Here is a 26,215-nt window from a genome sequence, read left to right on the forward strand (position 1 = left end):
AAAAATTAAGGTAAAAATAAAAATGATAGGGCAGAAACCAAAATGGGGGAAAACTGGGGTGTCTACCTAGCTCTGCAACCCAATCACAGATCCTAGTCTAAGAATTATAAATATCCATGCCATCATTAAATAGGACTTCCAGGGACTTTCATTAAGAAAATTATTTGTCCTCAAATGAGTTTTATGAGGCAGTAATACCTTTTGTTGAGTGCAAGGAACACACGCTTCCCACCGTAATTCTTATGCACTGGGAAGCGAGCGGACTGTGTCTCTAGACAAAGAAACTGAAGGCAATGACACAGGCTATTTCTCCCTGTGTGTTCTAGCTTACCATTCGCTCTCTGGACACAGAGGAAGATGAGGTCTTGGCTCGCCATTTGTAATATCACCTTATTTCCTCCACGTGGGAATTACTTTCATCCTTGGCTTTCATTAACGGGAAAGGGAACCTGAAGGCTTTCAGCAAGTCCAAACCATATCCCATAAAAGCCTCACTATTATTCATTTACAGGGGAGAGTCTGGGGCCAGGAAACTTGAAATGAGAACCTGGAGACCACGCGTCATGGCTGTCAGGGCTCCGCTCTCATCACAAGCCCTCCTTAGAGAAGTGCTGCATCTGTAATGCGAGCGCACGCTTCTCTTGCTTCTTCACGGGTGAGGAAGCAGGCTGTGAAGAGCTGCCCACTGTGGCTATGCATCACGCAGCAGAACAGGGCCACATGTGTCCTGGTAACCCTACGCATAATACTGAGAGGAAACAGGGGTACAGGTGGGGTGTACATGCATTTGCACCTGACTGTTACTGTGGAACCAGTCTAGGGCTTTGCTTGGTCCTCAAAAGTGTTTATGACACATGACACAAGAAAAGTGAGAATGTACTAGATTGCTTTTGGTAGAGAAGTTAAATGTTTAAGATAATCTATGTTTTATATCAGCTGCTATATAATCATAATTAGAAGATCTTTCAAATAATACAGTATCTTTAAATTTATAATATTATGTAATATATCATTTTAGGCTGAAGATTTAAAACTGAGGGCCAATTAACCTTGAGATCCTAAACGACCCATCAATAATGACAAATGAAGGTAAGAATGTCTGTTAATGGTGACTAAATTTTATTTACTGTATGTTAGGCAAGATTTCTAATATCCTGTACTGACATAAGGCAAACTTAATTTTGCAGTGCAAAATAAGAGGCTGAGGGTATAGCTCAGTGGTAGGGTGTTTGCTTAGCACTTTGTAAAGCTCTGGGTTCAAGCTTCACCATCACATGCATGTGCACACACACACACACACACACACACACACACACACACACACACACGGGTGGGGCCGGAAATCAAAAGATGTATAATTGGAAGGCAGCAAGAATACTGGGCTGCATCAAATCAAATCACATTGTGCTTCTATTTCTTAATAACCAGTGTAAGTTATGATGTTTAAGTGCAGTGCCTGTGGAATCCAGCGTCAGACCCCTGGAGCTGGAGCTGCAGGCAGCTGTGAGCCCCCCCGACATGGGTGTTGGGAATTGAACTCAGATCCTCTGCAAAAGCATCTTAACTGCCAAACCACCTCTCCAGGCCCTGCTTTTTTCATCCTTTGTACAAACACTGCTTTCACCCTCTCGTGGAGTACAGGGATCATTTATTAGCCACTCATGAACTGGATGGCGTTCTGTCACACCTGGGCAACTGTATCACCATCAAGCTGCTGGGTACTTCCATATGGATCGATATACAGGAACACAGCAGACTCAAAAATACCTATATGGATTCATTAGCTCAAATCAATCACCATGATTATCACAACAACCATAGCATGATTTGGTTGATACCGAAATATTATTTCTAAACATTTACTGAGTTATACCCATATATTCATATTGAATACATAATACCTTCTTCATACATTATAAAGGCTAGACATTTTGGAATGAAATACTCATAGTTGGCATGAGCTAAGAGACTCGGCACTGTGGCTTACTTCTTACATAAAGAGACCATCTCTTAATTGGAAAGGGCTAGGAAAGGGATGGGACTCAGGAGTGACACAGGTGCAGATGTGGTCGTGTGTGACATCCAGACAGTGTTAGAGGGCCGCTCGGAGAGAAGGGAGTAGGAGGTATTATGGACCTCTGCCTCTCAGCCATGTGACGAGTTCTGCTATCTGGTGCACATTGGTACTGAGCCCTGACACACGCCTGTCTTGTAGCTGCAGCACAACTTGAACGTTGATTAGTGTTTCTCCAGCAGCGATGTGTCTTCAGGACCCAGGGACAACAAAGACGCCAGGTAGATTTCCATCTTTTTGCTTTCATCCTAATTTCCCTCTCAGTCGCTCTCAATAGAAATGAGTGGCCGCCAAAGGGTTTCCATCCAAAGGCTGAGGAAATCAAACGTGAGCACGTGTTTGTGCATTCAGGTTACCGAACAGCACTGGGGAAAGAATTCTGGTTTCACCGTGAAACTCAAACTGACGGCGCACAGAGGATGCTGGGGATTGCACGGTTCATCGTGGGCTTCTTCTGTTTTGGTGTCTTTGGGAGTTTTCAGGATGCCCTTTTAACGCATGCTGTCTCCGAATTAACGTGTATAGAGTTGAGTTTAGAACAGGATGAAACTAGGGTTCACTCAAAGATGTTTTATAGTCAAGCCCTAAGCCAAGCTATGTAAACTGAAAATTTATGGTAGAAGTGGTAATGAAACACACGACCATAAAAATAAGCAAAGTCTCAGTTCTGAACCACTGTGAACACATACAAAGGCTCCTACCTGATCCCCAGGCATCTGCCACCCTCCCTCACTAAACAAGGGCCACTTGCTTTTGCAGAGGACTTGGGCTTGATTCCCAGCACTCACAAGGAGGCCCCCAACTGTTCATATCTCCATTTCTAGGGAATCAAAATACTTTCTTTGCAACCTCCATGGCCACAGACCTACAATAGTACACAGACACACATTCAAGCAAGATGCTCATACACAGAAAATAAAATAAACCAACTCTTAAAAAAAAAAAAAAAAGGTAGGAGGGGAAAGGGAAGGGAGGGAAAACCTGTGCCCAAGGAAAGAGAGAGAAAGAACAGGGGCCACACAGACACTGAGCTGCTTGTGAGGCCATGAAGGGGCTGCACCAAGTGATCAGTATCCAGGGTGGGAAAACCCCGTGCTTAGGAGACACTAAGAGGCAGCACCCCTTCGATGCAAGTAGTCAAAGCCACTGTTTCTGAACGCAGAACGAGCGTCAGGGACTGTAGACTTGATGGACAGGCTAGCTTTTCTTGGTTAGCCATTTGTAGTCACCCTCGTGCCAGTCCCACACTCCCTTCTCTAGCCTTCCTTTCTCCCTGACCTCCCAAGAGGACCACAGTAGGAGTATGGTTTACAAGACAGTAAGTTGGGCTGCAGAGATGGCCTGGCAGGCACAAGTGTTTGCTGCCAAGCCAGAAGATCGCAATTTAATCCTTGGAACTCATATGGTGGAAGGACAGAACCGACCTCCTCAAGTTGTCCTCTGACCTCCGAATGTATGCCGTGTCATGCATGCGCCCCCAAATAAGTAAGTATAACAAAATTATTAAAAAAAAAAATTTATGTGTTGACTAAAAAAATCTAGAAAAACTAAGCTATAAGGGGGGGGGGGGAGACATAAGATGGATGTGCCAAAACTCACCATCAGAGGGCGCAACTGTACTGCAATACGCAGCTCCCAAGCTCTGCCAGGATGCCGGCCTCTGGTGCACCTACAAGACAAAAGGCAGGTAAACTGTCAAGGCAGACCAATTTGAGACACTTGTGTCCCAAATAATACTACCTTTTGAGTGTGTAAGCATTACAGATTCTTTGTGGAAAAGTTGAAAATACAAACAGAAGGAAACAAGAAAAGGGATTCCTAGCATCCTAGGCTATTAGCAATGAGCATTTCAGTGTGTTTCACCATTACAAACATATCTCCATACATATAGATAGGTACAGTCTTCTACTAAACAAAATGAGAATCATACCTGACAAATCAATTTTACTGACTTTAAAAGCAATTCTGGCTAAGCTTTACCACTGTGACTTCCCCTGCCTCTCCCCCCGTTAGATCGTAGATCGGCATCTCACCCTCCTGTCGCATCACCGATAAGAATGAGATGCCCCATGCATTCTCAGTATTTGAATCGGCACTGTTTACTTTCTTTATTAAAATCGTGGACAGGCAACTTCAGTGCTTGAGCCCAGAGCATGAGAAGGAAAGCACACTCACACACTTTTGCTGCATCTTCAAAGGCCAGGGCTGCGGCTGGGAGCCCAGGTCTGAAGCTCTCAGAATTAAAGGAGGCTGCAAGACAAATACTGAATACGTTTCTAAGCCCTTCCTTTGTATCTTCCCCTTTCCCATTCCCCAAAAGTATGAAAGGAAAAAGACAGGAAGGCACTAAATAGCTAGAACTCATGACAAGACAGACAACAGGACCCATTTAGGGTTCTGAGAAAATATACTGTAACTCAACTGAAATACAGCACACACGACTCTCATTAACTCCTACCTAAAGACAGTAGGAATGTCAAGGCTAACTGTGGGGGTTCCAGTGAGACTGGCCCCTTTAGGCTCTCCTGTTTGAATGGTTTGTCCCTAATTGGTGGAGCTGTTTGTGAAGGATTAGGAGGTGTGGCCTTGTTGGAGGAGGTGTGTCATTGGAGGTGGGCTTTGAGGTTTCAAGCCCAATGTCTCTCTGTGTCTGCTGCTTCTGGAAAAAATAAAAGCTCCAGCTCCATTCCAGCTCCTTGCATGCCGCCATGCCTCCCGCCACGCTGACTATGGACTAACTCTGAGTTCTGACAGCAAGCCCCAATCCAATGCTTTCTTTTATAAGTTGCCTTGGTCATAGTGTCTCTTCACAGCAATAAGAAAGTACCTCGGACACTAATATTTAGAAAAAATGTGAATAAATCATTTAAATTGCTAGAGAGAAACTTCACAGATTGTTCTGTAAACCATGATGGCGCCACATTCCAGCTTATGTTAATTTTAGTATCTGATATGGTTACTCACCATGAGAACTAAATTAGTAACATACATACACATTTCAAACAGTACCAGGAATACAGTGAGGGCTCAGTACATGCTACGCATTTTGTTTTAAGACCAAGTTAATTCCACAGGTTAGCTTAGGGAAGCCACTTCTATAAGATTTTAAGTCTTTGTATCCAGGGATCTTTGTGTCTGAGACAGGGTCTCACTATGTAGCCCTGGCTTGCCTGGAACTCACTGTGTAGACCAGGCTAGGCTTGGACTCGGAGAGATCCACTCACCTCTGGAATTATAGGCGTGTGCTACTATATCTGATGTACCCAAGAACGCCACATATCTCTGCTTTGAATCTTTTTTTTTTTTTTTTTCGAGACAGGGTCTCTCTGTGTAACCTTGGCTGTCCTAGACTCACTTTGTGGACCAGGCTGGCCTCGAGCTCACAGTGATCCGTCTGCCTCTGCCTCCCGAGTGCTGGGATTAAAGGCGTGTGCCACCACTCCCAGCTTGAATCTTTATCTTACAGACTTTCCACAGATCTCACATCTGCCCTCATGAATGCTCTCCATGCTGCAGTGTAGTATCCAACGTTACATTCATCACCCTGTGTTTTTTAGTTTGTGTACACCTGTTGTGTCTCTTCCTGGCCCTTTATTTTACTCTTCTTTCTGAGTCAGTCTGTTTTCTTTGTGATCTAATCTGGGAATTCTCATTAGCAAAGTCCAATCTCCTTACATTTATTCATAGGTATATAAACCATATAGTTGCTTTTTTCCATTCTGCAATTTTGGAGTTTTGTGTTTGTTTTTGTGTTTCTCTCTCTCTCTCTCTCTCTCTCTCTCTCTCTCTCTCTCTCTCTCTCTCTCTCTCTCTCTCTCTCTCTCTCTCTCTTTGTCAATATGGAGGATTAAACCCAGGGCCTCGGCCATGCTAGGCAAGCACTCTCACTGAACCACATCCCTAGCTATAGTCTCTGATCTCCACTTTCTTCTTTAAAATAGTTTCCTCCTCAATAAACTATAGCATGGGGATGCATGCTCATCACCCCAGCATCCAGGAAACGGAAGCAGGAGGTTTGCAAGCTTCAGGTTATACTGTTGGTTTCCGTGACCACTTGGCTCCCTCTCTTTCCTTAGCTCTTTGAATGTTATTATTGCTGGGCAAGGTCTGCTCTGGTCCCTCGTGGGAAATATTGATGCAGCGTTTGCCTCTCCTCATCGCCTTCGGGTGTATGCCTTTTTCAAACTTAACTTTTCCTTGGTTCTGGTAGGTCCAACTCTTTTAAAATAAACTATTTACTTAGTTTATTGCTGTATTCTCTGACCCACGGGACAAGAGTTTTTGATTGGCTCTGTTGCTGCTAGTGCTTGTGAAATAACAAGTCCTCATCAAATCAATGCTAAGTCAATGTCAATAGTTATGGCTTGTAGAAAATATAGTTTATATTAAAACAAAACTCTTCCCTCTATAATGAATACTGAGGCTCTTTATGTCTCTTTCCCATTCAGTTTGGTTCATTATCTACCTACCCTCCGGCTCACCTCACTCAACCCTTATTATAGGAAGCTTTTGCTGGATTTTTCTTAGATGGCCACCATTGGTGACTGTACATACGAAGTGTGAGTTTATACAGTTTTAGTCCCACCATTGGTGGCTGTACATATGAGGCATGAGTTTATACAGTTTTGGTCCCTCATTCTCCTCACCACCCTGGGGAGGCTTTAGAGTTGCACATTCTGCTCTGTGAATAGATATTCTGCATTTGTTTTCATCTTAATTCTATAGACAATGGGTTCCATGCTTGCTGCCAACTCTGTAGCTACAGGTTCTGTTTTTATTGCTTCAATGGCTGAACTTCTTCCTGGAGGATTTGGTAAAGTCCTGACTGTTGCTCTTGGGGAGTCTGAGGCTAGCCACCGACTCTGGGGCACTTGCTTGCCTGGCTTTGCTGGGGATCTGTGAGCATAGGTGTCACCTCTAGAGGTCTTTGCATTCGCCTGTTCAGACTTCATCAGATCTGGCAGCCATCTTTTATGTAGCGCTGTTGAGGCTGCTCCCTGCTTGGGTTGAAGATGAAACTTAGAATTCGGTTTCCTACTCTCCTACCTATTCTATGGTGTGGGAAGAGAAGGGAGGGGCTGTTGCATTTACTGGGCCATTACTGTTATGCAGGCACCAACCATGACCATCTGAGAACACAGAGAAGTAGAGGGCAAAGTGGCAAGAAATGTCACGTACCCATCACTTCAGTAGTTACTAACATTTTTGTCACACTCAGCTTATCTAGACCCACCTAATTTGCTTTTGTCTTCCCCTAGAGTCAGTTAGTCAGTCTGTCTGTCAGTTTGTCTCTTTCCCTCCCTCCCTCCTTTTCTCACAGTTCCCCACCTCTGACTCTGTCTCTCTTTTGATGTGTATGAAGTCAAGTCCCATCTGGTCAAGGCTGGCCTGGAATTTGCTGTGTAATCAGAATGATGCTGAGCTCCTGCTCCTCTCATCCTCTTCTCTACCTCTCACCGTGCACTATCATGCCTCATCTCCCCCTAGGACATCTTAAAAGACATCTGAGCCATCAGAACACTTCATCTGGAAAACAGTGCAGACCACATTTGCTGGAATACTATCAAAACCAGAAGCCTCTAGGATTGTACAAATTATCCTTAGCGATATTTTTCATAGGGCATCAGTATATGACTGTGAATGACTTCTGCTAGATGCTATAGTGGATGGAAAGGCAGGCCAGCCACCTCTTTTTTGTAGAGTTCTATTGGAACACAGTTGGGTCAGTCACACCCACAGCTGGCTAGCCTACGCTCTCTAAACAGCAGAATTCAACAGCAGAGTAGCGGTGAGACAGCTGAGTAATTGCAGCAGAAACCACGGGGCCTTAGGAAGCTAAGCTGCCTACAGTCCAGCCTTCTAAGAAAATCTTAGCTGGACCTTGCTACAGAATAAAGCATATTGATGTGGGGACAACTTCCCAGACTGCTTATATAGTGACACTAACAACCACAACTAAAGCTGTATTTAGAGGCAGGTTTTTAGTGTGGCACAGGTAGGCCTCGAACTCCTGGCTCAAGCCATCTTCCTTCCTCCCAGCCTCCCAGACAGCTGTGACTTACAGCCACCAAACCCAGGTTCTTATTTATTAAATATTTCGGACATACATACGGGTCCTTATTTTTTTTTAAGCTATTTCATGGTTTACAGTCCATTTACACTAATATAAATAAACGTGATTTTGTTCTAGCCACTTCTCCTTGAAATATGGTAACAATACAGAGCAAAAACACGCAAAGCAAAAACAACCAGGAAATGGATAATGGATGCTCAACACAAAAAAGTACTGCTACTCCGTGACAACCCACCACATCCTGTGGTCCCCTAAAGGACCATCAAAGTTACAATGTAGAGATATCTGTGCTATATCTCTTATTCTTGGTATGTCACAAGAAAATAATAAGCTTTTACATTATTTTTTCTTTTCTTCTTAGGTAGCAATCATCTAATGAATATTTAGCTGATACTAACATTTTCTAATAAATATTTGGCTGATACTAACATTTTAAAAAACACATCAGGAAGTGCTAAGAGCCAAGTATAGTAACACACACACACACACCCATGCCCATGTGCACGTGGCACATGCACGAGCATGCAGACGCATACATATGTTATCAGCACCTGGGAGATGGAGGTAGGCATTCAGGGCTAGCCTACGCTACCTGAGACTTTGCCTTCAAAAACCAGAAGCAAACCCTAAAATAAAATTAATCTTAAATTTGTTAGTTCATTAGGCATCCTGGGTTTGATTCCTCAGCTCTGTAAACAAAACAAAACCCCAGCAAACCAACAACCAACCAAACAAATAGTTAAAAAAGAAAGAAAGAAAAATTAAAATACTAGGTAAACAGTGCATATCATTTACACATTTAAATGTCACAGGCAGAGACCAAAACCAAGGTGAAGAGAATACTTAGAAGACACAAAATACTCAGGGAAGAGAGCAATCTCTAGGCACCATTAGCACCAAAAGAGTTACACTATCACCACAGTCCCTGGCAAAGAAAAAATATTTTTATTTTTAGTAAAGGGCAGTCCACATTTTTAAATAAGCCACCTGAGAATGTTCGAGAAAAGCAAGGGCTTGTACTTAATAGAAGGAATGCATAAGGCTACCGTGCCATGCTGTGCTGCAAGGGGTTACCTTTAACCTTTGCCCTGGAAGAAGATTGCCCAGCATTATCAACTAAGACAACAAAACGCTGTAACCTTATTTTCCCAAGTCATAGGACTCAAGCTAATTAAAAACTTCCAATGTTAAAAGGAGGTATCCCATGTCCTCAGATCCAATTATTAAATCCGACTTAACACTGGCTTTTGGATCCCTGACTGTTAACATAAAGTAACTTTCCCTACATCTACCTTTCACAGCCAGAAGAGCAAAGCTACCAGAGACTCAAGAAGACACTAAAAGTCTCAACAACCTGACAAAAGCCCCAAATATTCAAAGCCAACTGGACAGGAGATGAAAGAAAGGGAAGGGGCGGAGGGAGGAAAGGAAGAGGGGAAAGGGGAGGTAGTAAAAATTAGTTTCATTCCTAACATAGCTCCTTTAAAAGAAGACTTGAGTCTTATTTCACTAGACTCAAACACCTAACAACTACACCAAAGCATTCTATATTAATGGGACCAAAGAGCTTCAGATGAATAACTATATATTTGTCCAAAGCTGCAATGCAGCCAGAAAAAGCTTTACTGTCACAAATCTAGATCTGTCGAACTCTATGTCCCTGTTACACCCCCATTAGTATGACCCACATGCTTATAAGAATGGATCCTTTCAATACCATCTCAAAGTGCCTCTTTCAAGACCACAGCAGTTCATTAAACTGAGATAGCTCAGTGGACAACGCTTTGTCTCCTGAGGACTTAAAAACCTGAGTTTGCATCGCCATACCCCAGCCCACACCTCCAGCAGAAGCCTCCAACCCTACCAGAGGTCAGGCTAGCATCCTGAACCCAAGGAAGACTGCCCCCCAAACCAGCCCATGCTGCCCAGCATAATCCCAACTGCCCTCCTCTCCTTGTTACCATATCCCAGCCCACATAGCCAATGGAAGCCTCCTACCCCACCAGAAGCCAGGCCAGTTCCCTGAAAGTCAGCTGAAGCCTTCTATCCTACTAGAGGCCAGGCTAGATCCATAAAAACCAGGCAGAAGCCTCCTACCCCACAAGAAGCCAGACCAGCATCCTGAACCCTAGAGGACCCCTGGCCAGATCAGAGGCCATACACATTACAAGAACTCCAGGCCCCTTGAGTGGAAACCCCCTGCTCCACAAGAGGCCATCCAGACCACCAGAAATCCAGATCCCAAATCAGGTAGGGACCCTCTGCTCAACCACAGGACACTCCATTCAGAAGACAATAGAGAAAACAGAAACCAAGAAAGAAACAGCATTTTTCAACAAAGATAAAGTCAGAAATCAGCACCTAGAACTTGAATCGCTTGAAATCCAGATGCCTAAACATCAGTAAAAGAACACAATCAACAACAGCTAGGGGGACTATGTCACCACCAGAGCCCAGCAATACCAACAAGAAAGACCTGAATAGCCCAACACAGCTGAAACACCAACTTTATGAAGATGACAGAAGTCCTTAAAGAGAAAATGAATAAATACCTTATAGAAAACTAGAAAAAGACAATAAAAAACTGGAGGAAATCAATAAATCCCTTAAAGAATGTTAAGAAAGCCAAGAAAAAACAAACAGTTGAAGGAAACAAATAAAACTGTTCAAGACCTGATAATGGAAACAGAATTAAAGAAAACACAAACTGTGGGAATTCTGGAGGTGGGCACTCTAGGTAAGCAAATACAAACTACAGATGCAAGCATCACCAACAGAATACAAGAGATGGAAGACAGAATCTCAGATGTTGAAGATAGGATAGAAGAAATAGATACACCAGCCAAAGAAGATGTTAAATCTAAAAAAAATTCCTGACGTGAAACATCCAGGAAATCTTGGATAATATGAAAAGACCAAACCTAAGAATAATAGAAATAAAAGAAGGAGACGACTCCCAGCTCAAAGGCCCCAAAAATAGTTTTAACAAAATCATAGAAGAAACTTTTTCTAAAGAAGGACATACCTTTTAAGGTACAAGGAGCTTATGGAGCACCAAAAAGATTGGACCAGAAGAGAAAATCCCCTTGTCACATCATAATCAAAACACTAAACACACAAAACAAAGAAAGAATATTAAAAGCTTCAAGGGAAAAAGGCCAAGTAACGTATAAAGGCAGACTTATTAGAATTGCATTCAGCTTCTTAAAGGAGACTCTAAAAGGCAGAAGGACCTGGACGATGTGCTACAGACTCCAAGAGACCACTGATGCCAGCCCAGACTACTATACCCAGCAAAACTTTCAATCACTACATATGGAGAAAACAAGATATTCCATGATAAAGCCAAATTTAAACAATATTTAGTACCTACAGAAGGTACTAAAAAGAAAACTCCAACTCAGGGAGGTTAACTACACCCATGAAAAAATATATAATAAATAACCTCACATCATCAAAACGCAGAGAAGGGAAGCACACATACACACTACGAACAACCACAACAAAATAATAGGGAATTGACAAGCATTGGTCATTGATATTTCTCAGTATCAATGGACTCAATTACCCACTAAAAAGACACAGACTAACAGAATAGATAGGAAAGCAGGATCCATCATTCCGCTGTTTACAAGAAACACACCTCAGCAACAAAGATAGGTATTACTTCAGAGTAAAAGGTTGAAAAAGATTTTCCAAACAAGCTGGTGTGGCTATTCTAATATGTAACAAAGCAGATTTCAAACAAAAATTAATCAAAAGAGATAGGGAAGGGCACTTCATACTCAACAAAGACAAAATACACCAAATAACATTTCAATTCTCAATATCTATGCTCCAAATACAAAGGCACCCACAGTTGTAAAAGAAACATTAATAAAGCTTAAATCACACATCAAACCTTACACATTGATAGTAGGAGACTTCAATATCCCACTCTTATCAATAAACAGGTCATCCAGACAAAAACTAAATAGTGAAATAATGAAACATAACGAATGTCATTAATCAAATGGACCTAAGAGATATCTACACAACATTTCACTCAAACACAAAAGAATATACCTTCTTTTCAGTATCTCATGAAACATTCTCCAAAACTGACCAAATATTCTGTCACAAAGCAAGTCTCAAAAAATACAAGAAAACTGAAATAGCCTCCTGCATCCTATCAGACCACCACAAATTAAAGCTGGATTTCAACAGAACGTCTATAAATTCAAGGAAACTGAACAACTCTATAGTAAATGACCACTGGATCAAGGCAGAAACAAAAAAGAAAATTAAATATTTCCTAGAATTCAATGAAAACGAATGCAGAGCACACCCAAACTTATGGGACATAGTGAAAGCTGTGCTAAGAGGAAAGTACATAGCACTAAGCACCTTCATAAAGACACTGGAGAGATCTCATACTAGCATTTTAACAACACGCCTGAAATCTCTAGAACAAAAAGAAGCAAATACACCCATGAGGAGCAGACAGAAGGAAACATCAAACTCAGGGGTGAAATCACTAAAATAGAGACAAAGAGAACAATACAAAGAATCAGTGGAACAAAGAGTTGGTTCTTTGAGGAAATCAACAAGACAGACTAACCCTTAGCCAAGCTAAAGGTCGGGGTGGGGGGGGGGAGAATATATCAAAATTAAGAAAATATTCAGAAATGAAAAGGGAAACATGAGCCGGGTGTGGTGGCACACGCCTTTAATCCTAGCACTCAGGAGGTAGAGGCAGGTGGATTGCTGTGAGTTTGAGGCCAGCCTGGTCTACAAAGTGAGTCCAGGACAGCCAAGGCTACACAGAGAGACCCTGTCTCAAACAAACAAACAAAAACAAAAAGAAAGAAAGAAAAGAAAAGGGAGACATAACAACAGACACTGAGGAAACCCAAAGAATCACTAGAATCATTCAAAAACTTGTACTCCACAAAATTGGAAAAATCTAAAAAGAAACAGACAATTTTCTTGATAGATACCACTTATTAAATGTAAATCAAGATCAGATAACTTAAATAAACCTATAAGCCTCAAGGAAATAGAAACAGTCATTAAAAGTCCCCAATCAAAATGAGCCCAGGCCAGACAGTTTTTGCACAGAATTCTATCAGACTTTCTTTTTCTTTTTAAAAATTATTTTCTAAGGATTTATTTATTGATTATGTATACAGTGTTCTTGCCTGCATATGCACCTGCACACCAGAAGAGGACACCAAATCTCATTATAGATCGTTGTGAGCCACTATGTGGTTGCTGGGAATTGAACTCAGGACCTTTGCAAGAGCAGCCAGTCCTCTTAGCCTCTGAGCCATCTCTCCAGCCCTCTATTAGACTTTCTAAGAAGAGCTAACAGCAATACTCCTCAAATTATTCCACAAAATAGAAACAGAAGGAACACTGTCAACTTCATTTTATGAGGCCACAGTCACCCTGATACCCAAAACCACATAATTATTCAACAAAGAAAGAGAATTACAGACAAATTTCCCACATGAACATAGCTGCAAAAATACTCAATAAAATGTTTGAAAACTGAATGCAAGCACACATCAAAAAACATCATCCACCACGATCAAGTAGGCATCATTCCAGGGATGCAGGGATGGTCCAACATATGAAAATCTACTAATGTAATCCTTCATATAAACAAACTGAAAGAAAAAACCCCACACATGACCATCTCATTAGATGATGAGAAAGGCTTTGACAAAAATCAACACCACTTCATGGTAAAAGTCTTGGAGAGATCAGGGATACAAGGCCCATACCTAAACACAAAAAAAGAAATATACAGCAAACCAATAACCAACATCAAATTAAATGAGAGAAACAAGTCAATTCCACTAAAATGAGGGACAAGCCAAGGCTGCCCACTTTCTTCAGATCTCTTGAAGTCCTAGCTAGAGCCATAAGACAACTAAAGTAGAGCAAGGGGATAGAATTGGAAAGGAAGAAGTCAAAATATCGCTGTTTGCAGAGGGGTCAAGGACACCACAAAGACACGTCCCACAGAGTCAACTGAGTGGGACTCACTCATGGGCTCACAGAGATCAGGGAGCCTATGTGGGTCTGACCTAGGTCCTCCGCATATATATTGTACAGCTTGGTGTTCTTGTGGGTGGGACTCCTAACAGTGGGAGTGGGGCCTGTCTCTGACTCTTTTGCCTGCCTTTGGGACCCTTTTCCTCCTAGTAGGTTGCCTTGTCCAGGCTTGATGTGAGAATATGTACCTGGTCTGGTTCTTTTTTGTTTTTTGTTTTAGACAGGGTTTCTCTGTGTAGCCTTGGCTGTCCTGGACTCACTTTGTAGACCAGGCTGGCTTCAAACTCACAGCGATCTGCCTGCCTCTGCCTCCTGAGTGCCGGGATTAAAGGTGTGCGCCACCACGCTGGGCTGTACCTGGTCTTAATGTAGCTTGTTATACTGTATTTGGCTGTTACATCATATTTGGTTGATATCCCTGGAAGGCTCGCTTCTCTCTGGAAAGGGAGTAGGTCTGGGGAAAGGAGAGGTAAGGGAGAGACTGGGGAAAGGGGAGGTGGGGGAGAGACTGGGGAAAGGGGACGTGGGGGAGAGACTGGGGAAAGGGGAGGTGGGGGAGAGACTGGGGAAAGGATAGGTGGGGGAGAGACTGGGGAAAGGGGAGGTGGGGGAGAGACTGGGGAAAGGGGACGTGGTGGAGAGACTGGGGAAAGGGGAGGTGGGGGAGAGACTGGGGAAAGGGGAGGTGGGGGAGAGACTGGGGAAAGGAGAGGTAGGGGAGAGACTGAGGAAAGGGGAGGTGGGGGAGAGACTGGGGAAAGGGGAGATGGGGGAGAGACTGGGGAAAGGGGGTGAGTAAACTGTAGTCATGATGCAATATATGAGAGAATAATAACTACAAAAGGAAAAAAAAAAAAAAAAAACAACAACAACAACAACCCTGAGTTTGAGCTTCAAAGTAAAAGCCCTTAGAATCTGTGGTTTTGTTAGTTAGTTTGTTTTTAAAGCTACTGTGCTTGGCCTGGGACAGAGGCCAAGTGACATTTGTCACTGAGTCCAAAGCCTAGGGAACAGTGATGAAGAAGGGTAGATGGCCTTCAGAAACAGAATAAGTACTATCACCTTGACTGTCTGCATATTTTTCCCTCTGCAGGAAGGAGGGAAGGAGGGAGGGAGGGAGGGACAAAGGATGGGAGAGGGCCAGTTGGGAAGGCAGGTTGGTGGGAGTAGGAGGGACACGAGAGAGGATAGGACGGGGACTATAATCACAATGTGTTATGTGCAAGGATGGCATTACATATATAAAAAACACATTTTGAAAACCAGACATGGTAAAGTCTGCTTATAATCCCAGTGCTTAGAAGTAGGGGAGCGTGGGAGGAGCCTGGGTACTTGCTGGCCAGACTATTCCAGGCTGTGAGTGAGCCTGCCTCAAAACAAACAACAACAACACCCCCCCCCCAAATAATACATAGATAGCGGCTGAAGAGTGACACCCAAGGTTATACCCTCCCCACTTTACACACACACACACACACACACACACACACACACACACACACACACACCATAGTTAATGAATATTCTATAACTAACAGAGTAAAACTATTGCAGCCGGCCTATAGCAAAATGTACTTACAACAGTACCCTCAATTTGGAGACTGTTTTCTCCCATGTTTCTCTCCTGACATAATAACTACTGAAGCGTCACACCAGCAATAGACTTTTACTACCTCCAACCAACGTGCCAACCCAAGGACTGTTCTCAAAGCTCAAGACCCAAGGGAAGGGGAGACCGTGGAGTTAGAAGACTCGATCCCCGAATGTCAGCCTCCAAGATGCAGTTTCCCGTCTGTTTTACCAACACCACCTCGGTTGACTATTTCACTTAAGGGTGAGTGACCATACTTGAATGACAGTTGGTATTTGCACTCTAACATTCTATAAAAACAAATCCATGAAATATCTGCATAAGGGATTTACCTTGTACTGGAAGGTCATTAGAAAGTGCATTGTATTTCCAAAAGCACAAGGGTGTGTACCCTGAAATCTGTGTAAGATAAGCCCTCAAGGCAGACACTCCAGGCTTTGCAGAAGCACCCCTTCAGACAGCAACAGAAGCAAACAAGCACGCTTAGCCGAAGGCATTTTTGCTCTCCAGATAACAAGAAGGCAAAGCGCCTTATGCAGTTTAAGTCAGAGTGCTATTAATATTCGCGACTTAATGCTTTAATATCAGAAAGTCACTCATCCTTTGGTTGTTTAAAATGATCATTACACTTTATTATATATTATATATGGACTAGATACAGTGTAACATCATAAAAGAAGTCATGATTTAAGGTACGAGCCTCTAACTCCCAAGGCAACTTCTGAGGACTCTTTCAACATCAATGTTCTAAGTAGGATAGTAAATCTATCGAGCGGAGTGGCTTAAGAACACTTGCTCACATGGGCTAGAGGAATGGCTCGGCAGTTAAGAGTGCTTCCTGCTCTTTCAGAGGACCCAGGTTTGGTTCTCAGCACCCATGTCAGGTGGCTCACAACCACTTGGAACTCTGGCTTCAGGGAAAGCAGTGTCCTCTTCTGGAATTCCTCGGGCTTGCAGAGGTGTACAGAAACTCATGAGGACCCACGGATACACATAAAACCAATGTTTTTTTTTTTTTTAAAGGAAGTCTTTGCTGGGACTAAGATGGCAATTCAAACCAATGTTGCGGCCCCTGGGAGGTAGAGACAGGGGATCTGAAATTGAACTCTAGCTTTGACCATGTAGTGAGCCTGTATGGGACACAGAGTCGTATGGAACCTGTCTCAAACAAACAAACAAACAAAAAGGACAAACATTTTTTGCTTTTGTTTTGAGCAGTGATTCTAGGTTCTCTGTAGCTAAGGATGACCACGGGTTTCTTATCCTCCCGCCTCTGCCTCCCAAGCACTGGGGGTATAAGACATGCATTCCCACACGAGGTAGTTGTGGTGCTAGATATTGAAGCCATGGCTTTGAACGCATTGGGCAAGCACACTGACAGCTGAGCCACACACCTCTCGTCCTTCTGTTATTACTTTAAAATGCACCACATCACCCATGCCCATTTTCTTTACAACTTCCGTACACTGTTCCTAGAGTCTGTCTATACCCGCTTTGATTCATCATGCTGCATTCTAACTATCCGTTCCAATGACCAGCTTCCCTTCAGGGTAGTGATCGGGCAGAAGATTGCATCAATCTCTTTACATGCATACTTCTCTGGGTTGTTTCTTCTTCTTCTCCTCCTCCTCCTCCTTCTTCTTCTTCTCTTCTATTTCAGCGTCTTTGACAAGCTTTGTAAAGGCTTTGTATTCTACTCTTTCCCTTTTGGGATTATTACTGATGCTTTATTTACTGCTGAGGGGCTCTGAGAAATTAGAAGACATGATGGTAGCTACAGGCATTTGGGGAGTACTTAGATATTCCTTCACCTATATATTAAAGCTCTGTCTTATTTTTGGCTGCTGCAGGTGCATTCCATGTTACAGTGAGGTGGCTCATAACTAGACTATTAATTATTTTTAGACAACAAGATTCCCAAGCACAAGAATCTTTAAGGAACGTATTGTCACATAGAAACTAGTGACAACCTACTTGACAACCATTTATCCTGTTCAAAAGGGTATCAATGCAGGACGTCATTTGTTAGATTGGATAAGCAGACCCAGCTTGGAAAGTGCTAATATTGGGATGTAGCATGGAAAGTGATGGCCGCTCTTCTCGACAGTTCTCCTTGGCAAAGGAATCTGAATCCATAGTTCCCTCGATATTACCATTAGTTATATGAAATCTCTAGTCACTGATGTGATGACACTGAGAGATACATGCATCTAAATTAACATACTGAAGTAAAACTTCTTTCTCTGAAGTGGCTTAAAGTTAGAAAAAATGCAAAGAGCTTTTGAAAGTGTTTCATTTGGACTTGATGGTAGGTGAACAGGTGTTAATTACACTATTCTCTGTGTTTTATAAGGCGCAGTGTTGTGTAATGTTTTGAAAGTACTCTTTCCTATCCTGGAATGCCTGGGGCTATGGAACCTGTGTTGGTTATAACAGCTGGTCCCTGCACCTGTAGCGTCACCCAGGAGCTTGCCAGAGGTGCAGCTTCCTAAGTCCCTCCTCAGCCCTCCTGCACTGTAACAAGATTACTAGGAAATTCGCATTCACACAGGAGTTTGAAGAGTTCTGTGTGGCTCACTCAAATGAGGTTCAAGGGCATGTAGCAGCCATCAAGGGTGGTTCTCTCAGACCTGCACTTCGCTCACTGAGTGTCACAGGGAGGCCGTGTGACAGAATAGAAGTAACGCTGCCCAGAGAGCTTGAAAATGAGATTCTCGCTTCGAAAGTAGTTCCGTGACCTTGAACAGACTTTTCATCTGTGCAAAGAACGGATCTTACAGCAGACATGGTGGCACCCTACAACTTTGAAAGCTATGAATTTGTGAAACCAAATAGCAGCATGTTCTTTCCTGACATGTGCCACACACAATGAAGCACTTGAGGGACATGTAGTTGAGGGACATGTAGTTGGGAGAAACAGTTCAAGAGCCTGGGCCTGGGTAATATTTTGGGGGCTTGTCTCTCATATACCTTCTATTTATTCAGCACTGAAGCTCAACCTCGTTCATTTTCACACTCGAATTCTGGAAGACGCACAGTGGTGAACAGCTCAAGTGGTGGGCGGCAGCTATTGATAGTGCCCTCCCATTTCTTTGTTCTTGAATACAGATAAAAACAGGTAACAAGAGCTCCAGAGAGGAAAACAGCTCTTACATTTTGCACAAGAGCAAGGCAATGTTAGTGTTCTTATAAAGAGCAGGGTTAAAATGTTTAGAGATAAAGGGTCAGGGAAAAAAATAAAGCCAATATACATGTATACATGCGAATGCACATATGTAGAGAAAATGAAACTAACATTCATGTGCACATGCAAATGCATATATAGAGAGAAAACAAAACAAATGGAGCAATGTATTAATAGCATAAATCTAGATGAGGTGTAAGACTATATACACATTGTACCCTTTCTACAGTTTTCTTTAGATTTGAGAATATTCAAAATAAAAAACTGAAGGAGAAAAGAAAACATAAATATCTATTGACTCCAACATGTTTCTTGTATCATTCTTTTTTTTAACAAGTAAAATGCATTGCTTTTTGCAAACTTTATAAAGCATCAGAAAGCTAGAATAGAATGGAAAAAAAATCAGTAAGTTTAATAACTCACATTCCTGCAGTGCTTCTTTAACGAAGTGAATAATATCCAACCACAGGACAGGAGACAGCCCAGGCAAGAGCACTTGGCATGGAAGTGTGAGTCCAGAGGCCCAGGACCCATGCAAACACTCAGTGTGGCAGCTCAGACTGCAAGCCCAGTGCTGGTAGACGGGGAAGAAAAGGCAGGAGCCATGCGCCTCACTGGCTGCCAGTTTAGTCACACTGGGAACGCGAGGCTCTCAGAGACTAAAGAACAAGGTGGCGAGGAACTAAAGAGGGCGCCTGAAGTGAACCTCAGGCCTACACACACACACACACGCACATGCACACGCACACGCGCACACATACACACACAGAGTGGGTGGGGGGACTGCAAATAGATAGGCCCGAAGTGATTTTCACTTTTGCTCTGGCTTCAGCTAATAATGGAAAAGAACGCAGCTACCACTCAGAAATAGAACCAACCACCGGCTTTTCATAGGCCCCTGCAAGGAGAGGGACGCAGCAGCTGCTACGAGAACTGCTCTGTGCCCTCCCACGTGCCCGTGAGTGTAATGGATTCCTACCACCAGGAGAACAAGACAAAGGCAGTGAGTCCCAGCGCTGTAGTAATTCTGCTTCAACACCCTCTTCCCAGTTACTCACTGTTTTGCCCATTTTAAACACATAATCAATGCGCAGCCTGCCTCTCCAGTGTAAGCCCTCTGCTTAGCAGGACACCTCAAGCTGCAGAACTGGCAACAGGAGCAGGGACCAGGAGCTGCCAGGGCTCCCTCAGCACTTCCAAGCGTCCCACAGCAATGCCACCAGAACAGAGTTTAATTAATGAGAGATTTAAACACGTTTGTTCTTAATATCCAGGCTTCATAAAGCACGCTGAATTCGATGATTTCTTTTCCTTTTCTCTGATGTTAGCTAGGTGGATTTGTTTTATTTTGCTGAGTTAAGCTTTATATAGTTAACACATTACTTAAAAATGACCACAAAAAGGCTGTTGTGATACAAATCCTCACAGTGCAGTGTAAAGGGGAAGAGCAGACAAAGCAGTGAGGATGATTTTCATATATAATTGAAAGCCCAACTTACAACGGCTCTTTGCTTTCTCTGCCTCAGCCTGAAGCTCTCCTCTCACCGACTGGCTACGCATCACATGGGACCGAACTCTCAGCAAACAGTTCTAGCCACAGCCTCACCAGTGGAGTTGGACAGAGATTCAGTTACATATTAAGAACAATTCTTGTTACAAATAGCACTACCATCTTCATTTTTCAAGAATAATGGACAGTTAGGGACGCTAATTCATAATGTTCATTCACTTAGTACCAAAATAATCCATTGACTTAAACATGAATAAATTTCGAAAGCAATCAATGTACAACAAAAATGTAAATGAGAGAGTATGCAAATTACAGTGCTAGATGAATTAACATGTAAGTATATACATTATTATTTTACCTTTCACAGGTATATAAATATATATATATATACATAATAACTAATTTAATATGTGAAAATGATGAATATTAAGACACATGGAGATGGTACATCATTTTTACAGTACGTAGCTCTGGAAAGGAAAGTTTGGAAGTTGGGGGTGGGACACAGTTTAGCTTTGACAATATTGTAATATGTATTTTCTGTGATAGTATTAAACGTCAACCTAACAGAACCTATATCCCCCAGGAGGTGATACCCAGGAACTCATGCTGGGACATCAACATTACGGTTAGGTTCTGAGACTGTCTGTCAAGTGTTGTCTTGATTACAATAGCTAAGGTGGGAAGTGCCATCTTAGCTGGGTAGGAGCCACTCCCCAGGCATGCTTTCTGAACTCTATAAAGTGGAAACAGCACACACACAGTCACAGATCTTTGTTTCTTCTTATTTAATTTTTTAAAAATATAATATAGTTTGATCATATTCTTTCCCTTCTCCAAGTTTTTCCAGATCTTCCCCACCTCCCTACCCACTTTACATGCTTTTTTTCAAAAACAAAAACAAACAAATAAACAAAAACAAAAACCAACCAACACCAACAACAAAAAACCAATAAGACAAACCCAAACCCAACATAACCAGCTCCCATAAGCTTCTGCTGCTGGGCCCGCCCCCCACCATGATGGACAGTACCCAGAACTGTGAGCTCCAAAAAAACCTTCCTTCCGTATGTTGCTTTCCTCAGAGTATTTTATCACAGCAACAGGAAAAGAAACGAAGACATTTTGTCAGTTACCAAAAAACAAAACAAAACAAAACAAAACAAAACAAAAAACCAAGGGATTTGGCTGTGAGTCTCAGCATCTGTTTCGAGCTGCTGCTGGGTGGGACCCCTCAGAGGATAACTCTGCTAGGTTCCTGTCTGCAAGCATAGCAGAGTATCCTTTGAGAGTATCAGGGGTTGGCTCTCTCCCATGGGGTGGGTCTTGGGTTGGATCAGGCACTGGCTGGACATTCCCTCAATCTCTGCTCTATCTTTATCCCTGCACGCCTTGTGGACAGGGTAAGTTTCGGATCAAAGTTTTGGTAGGTGGGTTGGTGTTCTCCTCCCTCCGCCAGGAGTCTTTTTAGCTAGAGGGTGTCCTCTTCAGTCCCCATAGCCCTGCTACTAGGAATCAGCTAGAGTTCCCGTCATATCCTCCCAGAGGCCTATCTTGACTTTGATTTCCAGCTTGTACTTGAGATGCCCCTGCCCAGTTTCTCTTTTCTCCGCAGGCCTCTGTCCTCCCCTCTCCATCTCCTGCTCCCCCCATGTCTGATCGCCACCCTTACTTCTCTCTGCCCTCCCTCTCCTACCTTGATCCCTCCTACCACTACCTCTGTCTGTTCTATTTCCTCTTCTGAGTGAGATTTAAGTGTTCTCCCCTGGGTCCCTCTTGTTATTTGTATTCTTTGGGTCTGTACATCGTAGTGTGGTTATCCTGAACTATATGGCTAAACTCTGCTTATAAGTGAGAAGATACCATGCGTTTCTTTCTGGGTCTGGGTTACCTCACACTGGATGATCTTTTCTAGTTCCATCCATTTGTCTGAAAACTTCATGATGCTGAGACTCACAGCCAAGCATTGGGCAAAACATGGGGAGTCTTGTGGGAAAGTGAGGTCAAGAATAAAAGGACCTAGAGGTGACAGGAGCTCCACAAGAAGACCAAAGGAGTCAACTAACTAGGGCACAAAGGAGCTTATGGAGTCTGAAGCACAAACCAAGGACTGGACCTAGGCCTCCTATATAGATGTAGCCAATGGGCAGCTCAGGTTTCAAGTGAGTCCTCTAATAAGGGGAGTAGGGGCTGTTTCTGACATGGGCTCTGTTGCCTGCCTTTTTATCACTTCCCCCTGGTGGGACTGCCTTGCCCGGCCACAGGGAAAGAGGATGAACTCAGTACTGATGCAACTTGAAGAGCTGGGGTGGGTTGGTGGGGCTCCCCTTTTCTGAGGAGTATGGGAGGAGGCTTGGGGGAGGGAGAGGGGAACTGGGAGGAGAGGAGGGAAAGGATTACAATTGGGATGTAAGGTGAATAAAGAAATTAATTAATAAAAAGGACTTGAAGCAAACTAGACAAAATGTGGATGTTTAAGAGTGGAAGTATAGAGGTGTGTATTATTCAGTCCTTTGTAGACTGTAAATGTATTTCTGTTTTTTAAAGCACTGCCTATCTTCAGAGTCTTCACTGACTCCACGTGCACTAAGAGAGGCTGAGATACTCTTTTCTAACAAGGGCCTGGACTGTAGACAGAGTCAGACAGCATTTATTGTTTTGTTTTGTTTTTGTTTGTTTTTTGAGACACGGTTTCTCTGTGTAGCTTTGACTGTCCTGGACTCACTTTGCAGACCAGGCTGGCCTTGAACTCATGGAGATCTGCCTGCCTCTGCCTCCCTCCCAAGTGTTGGGATTAAAGGTGTGCGTCACCACCGCCCAGTGCATTTATTGTTTTTATCTTGGTGTCTGTGGCCATGCATTGGCTTCACCAGACTCACCATGCTGGCAAGCACAGCAGTAGCTCCGTTTCACTGTCACAGACTTAGGCATCCATTAAACGAGTCTGCCAGATGAGTGTTCCACAATGGGCATTTGGCTATCGCCAGGCTGGCTAATGTGCAGTAGCGAATGCTCACTGTATGTGGAGATGTTTGCATACTCTTTGAGATAAAACCAGGAAACGAACATCAGGGCTACAGAGCATGCATATGTTCATGGGGCCACAGAGCACGCTTCTAGGCAGGCTCAGCTCTCTTGAGATCTACAGCACGTGCCCCCTCCCCAGAGCTTCAGACGCTTGACTTTAAATCACATGCATGTGTGTGCATCTGTGTGTGGGTATGTGCACGTGAGTGGAAGAGCCCATGGAAGCCAGAGGCATTGGATCCCCTGGAGCTGGAATTACAGGTAACCAGAGCCTCCAGATGGGGAAGCTGAGAATTGAACCTGGGTCTTCAGGCACAACAGTAAGTGCTCTTAACTGCTGAGCCATCTCTTCAGCTCCATTCACTTTTTTCCCTTAAATGTTTGATATTATCAGCTTCACTAATTTTGGTCTTTTTGGTAGGAATGTAGTTATTTTCTAGTAGTTTCTTTTCCTCAAAACTGATGATGTTAAGATCTTTTTCATCAACTTATAACTCATTTAGATATCCTTTCCTGTAGGTACTCCTTCAGGTTTCTTGCTCATATATATATTTACACGTTTTTACTGTTGCCTTTCCTATATTCCTATAGCTCACTTTCTCTCTAAACTTTGTGTTGGAATATGTGAGGTGTTTACACACATGTAGAAATGTCTCAGCTTCATGAATTTAATACACTGACCAATCGTGTTCAACTTACAGCTGGTTTTTGTCCTTGGATTTATCTTTAGCCACTTTGTGATAGTCATGTTAATTTTATATCTTTCCAGTAGATTCTCTCCGATTTTCAATATGTACAATTGTGTTAGATTTACTTCACATTGAATCCTGCAGCTTAGTTCTTCTTTCTCACTCACTGAACTGGATGGATCTTTAAGTTCACAAGTGAAGAATTCTTATCTCAGCCTGGATCTTGATTTCAGAAGAACAGTCTTCAGCACTTCATGAATTATAACACCTACTGAAATCCGCGGTTAGATAAGCTACCATCAGATAAGGATTCCTATCCATTTCGCTTTGCTCAAGCTTCTGTGGTTGTTGCTCATTTGTAGAAAGCACTTGTGTTTATATGCACGAAGATGACCTTTCCCCTTCTTATAATATGCTATTGGACAGTAAGTTATAAATTGGTAACATTTTTATACTCTCTGGGGAAGTTTAAGGCTTACTCTTTTTATTTTGTGTGTGTGAGTGTTTTGCACGTATGTTTGTTTGTGCATCACATGTGTACAGTGCCTGATGAGGTCAGAAGAGATCATCAGATCCCCTGGGCTAGAGTTATAGATAGTTGTGAGCTGCCATGTGGGTGAACTAAACCTTAGTTCTCTGCAACAACAGTAAGCATGCTTGACAACTGAGCCATCTCTTTAGCCCCTTCTGGGAAAAGTCTTAAGCCTAGAGTTTTATACGTGTGAGGATATTAAGTGTAGATTGTAGACACTAAACTATTCAGAGTTTGTATTTCTCCTGGCACTAGTTTTTTTTTTGGGGGGGGGGATGGTTTTGCTCTCCCCCTACCAATAGCAGCATTATTTATACGTAATTGCCATATCATATAACTTATCTCCTTACTGGTGGCGCATATCTGAAGTCTCAGCACTTGGAAGGCTAAGGCAAGAGAAGGAGTCCAAGGCCATCATCCTGGGCCACATAGTGACTTTGAGGACAGCCTGAACTATGTAGTCAAAGTCTATCTCAAAAACTGAGTCTGATGTGATGGTGTTAGCACACGTCTGGAGCTGTGTATCCTCTACCTCAGCTACTATTAGAATCTTCCCACCATCCCAACAAGCTGACATCCATTAGACACCATTTCCTGCCACTCCCTACTCCTAGCCCTTGACAACCACTAACGTATTTTCTGTTTTCAATCATCTGCCTGTTCCTGACATTTCACATAAGCAGAGTAATACAGAATGTGGTATTTTTCTGAGTGGCTTTTATTAGTAGCATAATGACTGCAAGACAGCACTACATGGCATCGTGTGCTGGCGCTTCATTCTTTTCAATGTCAAACAATGCTCCATTGCATGGAGATAGAGGAGTCTTTTAACAATGGATGGACACTGGAGTTGGTTTCTCTTTCTGGCTATTAGGAATAATGCTCCCATGAAAATCCATATGCAGGGGCTGGGGAGATGGCTCAGAGGTTAAGGGCACTGACTGCTCTTCCAGAGGTCCTGAGTTCAATTCCCAGCAACCACATAGTGGCTCACACCATCTATAATGTGATCTGATGCCCTCTTCTGGCCTGCAGGTGTACATGCAGACAGAGCACTGTATACATAATAAATAAAATTTAAAAAACAAATAAAACACAACACACACACACAAAAGAAAATCCATATGCACATTACTGCCTGCTGTGAGGGTTCCAATTCCCCTACACCCTCATCAATAACTCTCACTATTATCTTTCTTGTAATATCTTCCATAGTAGATGTTAATTAGTATCTCGTTGCAGATCTCATTTCCCTCTTCCAGGTGACCATTTCAAGCTCTTGGTAGCCATCTTTATAGGAGAAAGGTCTATTTTGACCATTCTTAAAAACAGGCTTGCTTTTTAAATACTTACTGTTAGTTTTGCAAGTCATGTTACTCTAGGAACTTTTGAGTGAAAATGTAAGTTTATTGGCATCAAGTTGTTCTAGCCATTTTTTTGTTTTGTTTTGTTCCAAAGCTGGGTACCAAACCCACGGCTTCATGCTCTACTGA

At 42.8% G+C, this 26,215-nt stretch overlaps 1 protein-coding gene across 2 annotated transcripts in view; it reads right to left on the reverse strand.

Moving 5' to 3' along the window:
• Window positions 1–26,215, reverse strand: part of Mcu (mitochondrial calcium uniporter) — a 170,070-nt gene that overhangs the window by 29,622 nt on the left and 114,233 nt on the right. For both annotated transcript variants that reach the window (XM_051153090.1, XM_051153091.1), the window contains one exon: window positions 3,674–3,743. In XM_051153090.1, the coding sequence (XP_051009047.1) occupies window positions 3,674–3,743 (70 nt within the window). The remainder of the gene's footprint in view (window positions 1–3,673; window positions 3,744–26,215) is intronic.

Source organism: Acomys russatus, chromosome 11, assembly GCF_903995435.1.
Source record: "Acomys russatus chromosome 11, mAcoRus1.1, whole genome shotgun sequence".
In the NCBI taxonomy this organism is placed as follows: Eukaryota; Metazoa; Chordata; class Mammalia; order Rodentia; family Muridae; genus Acomys; species Acomys russatus.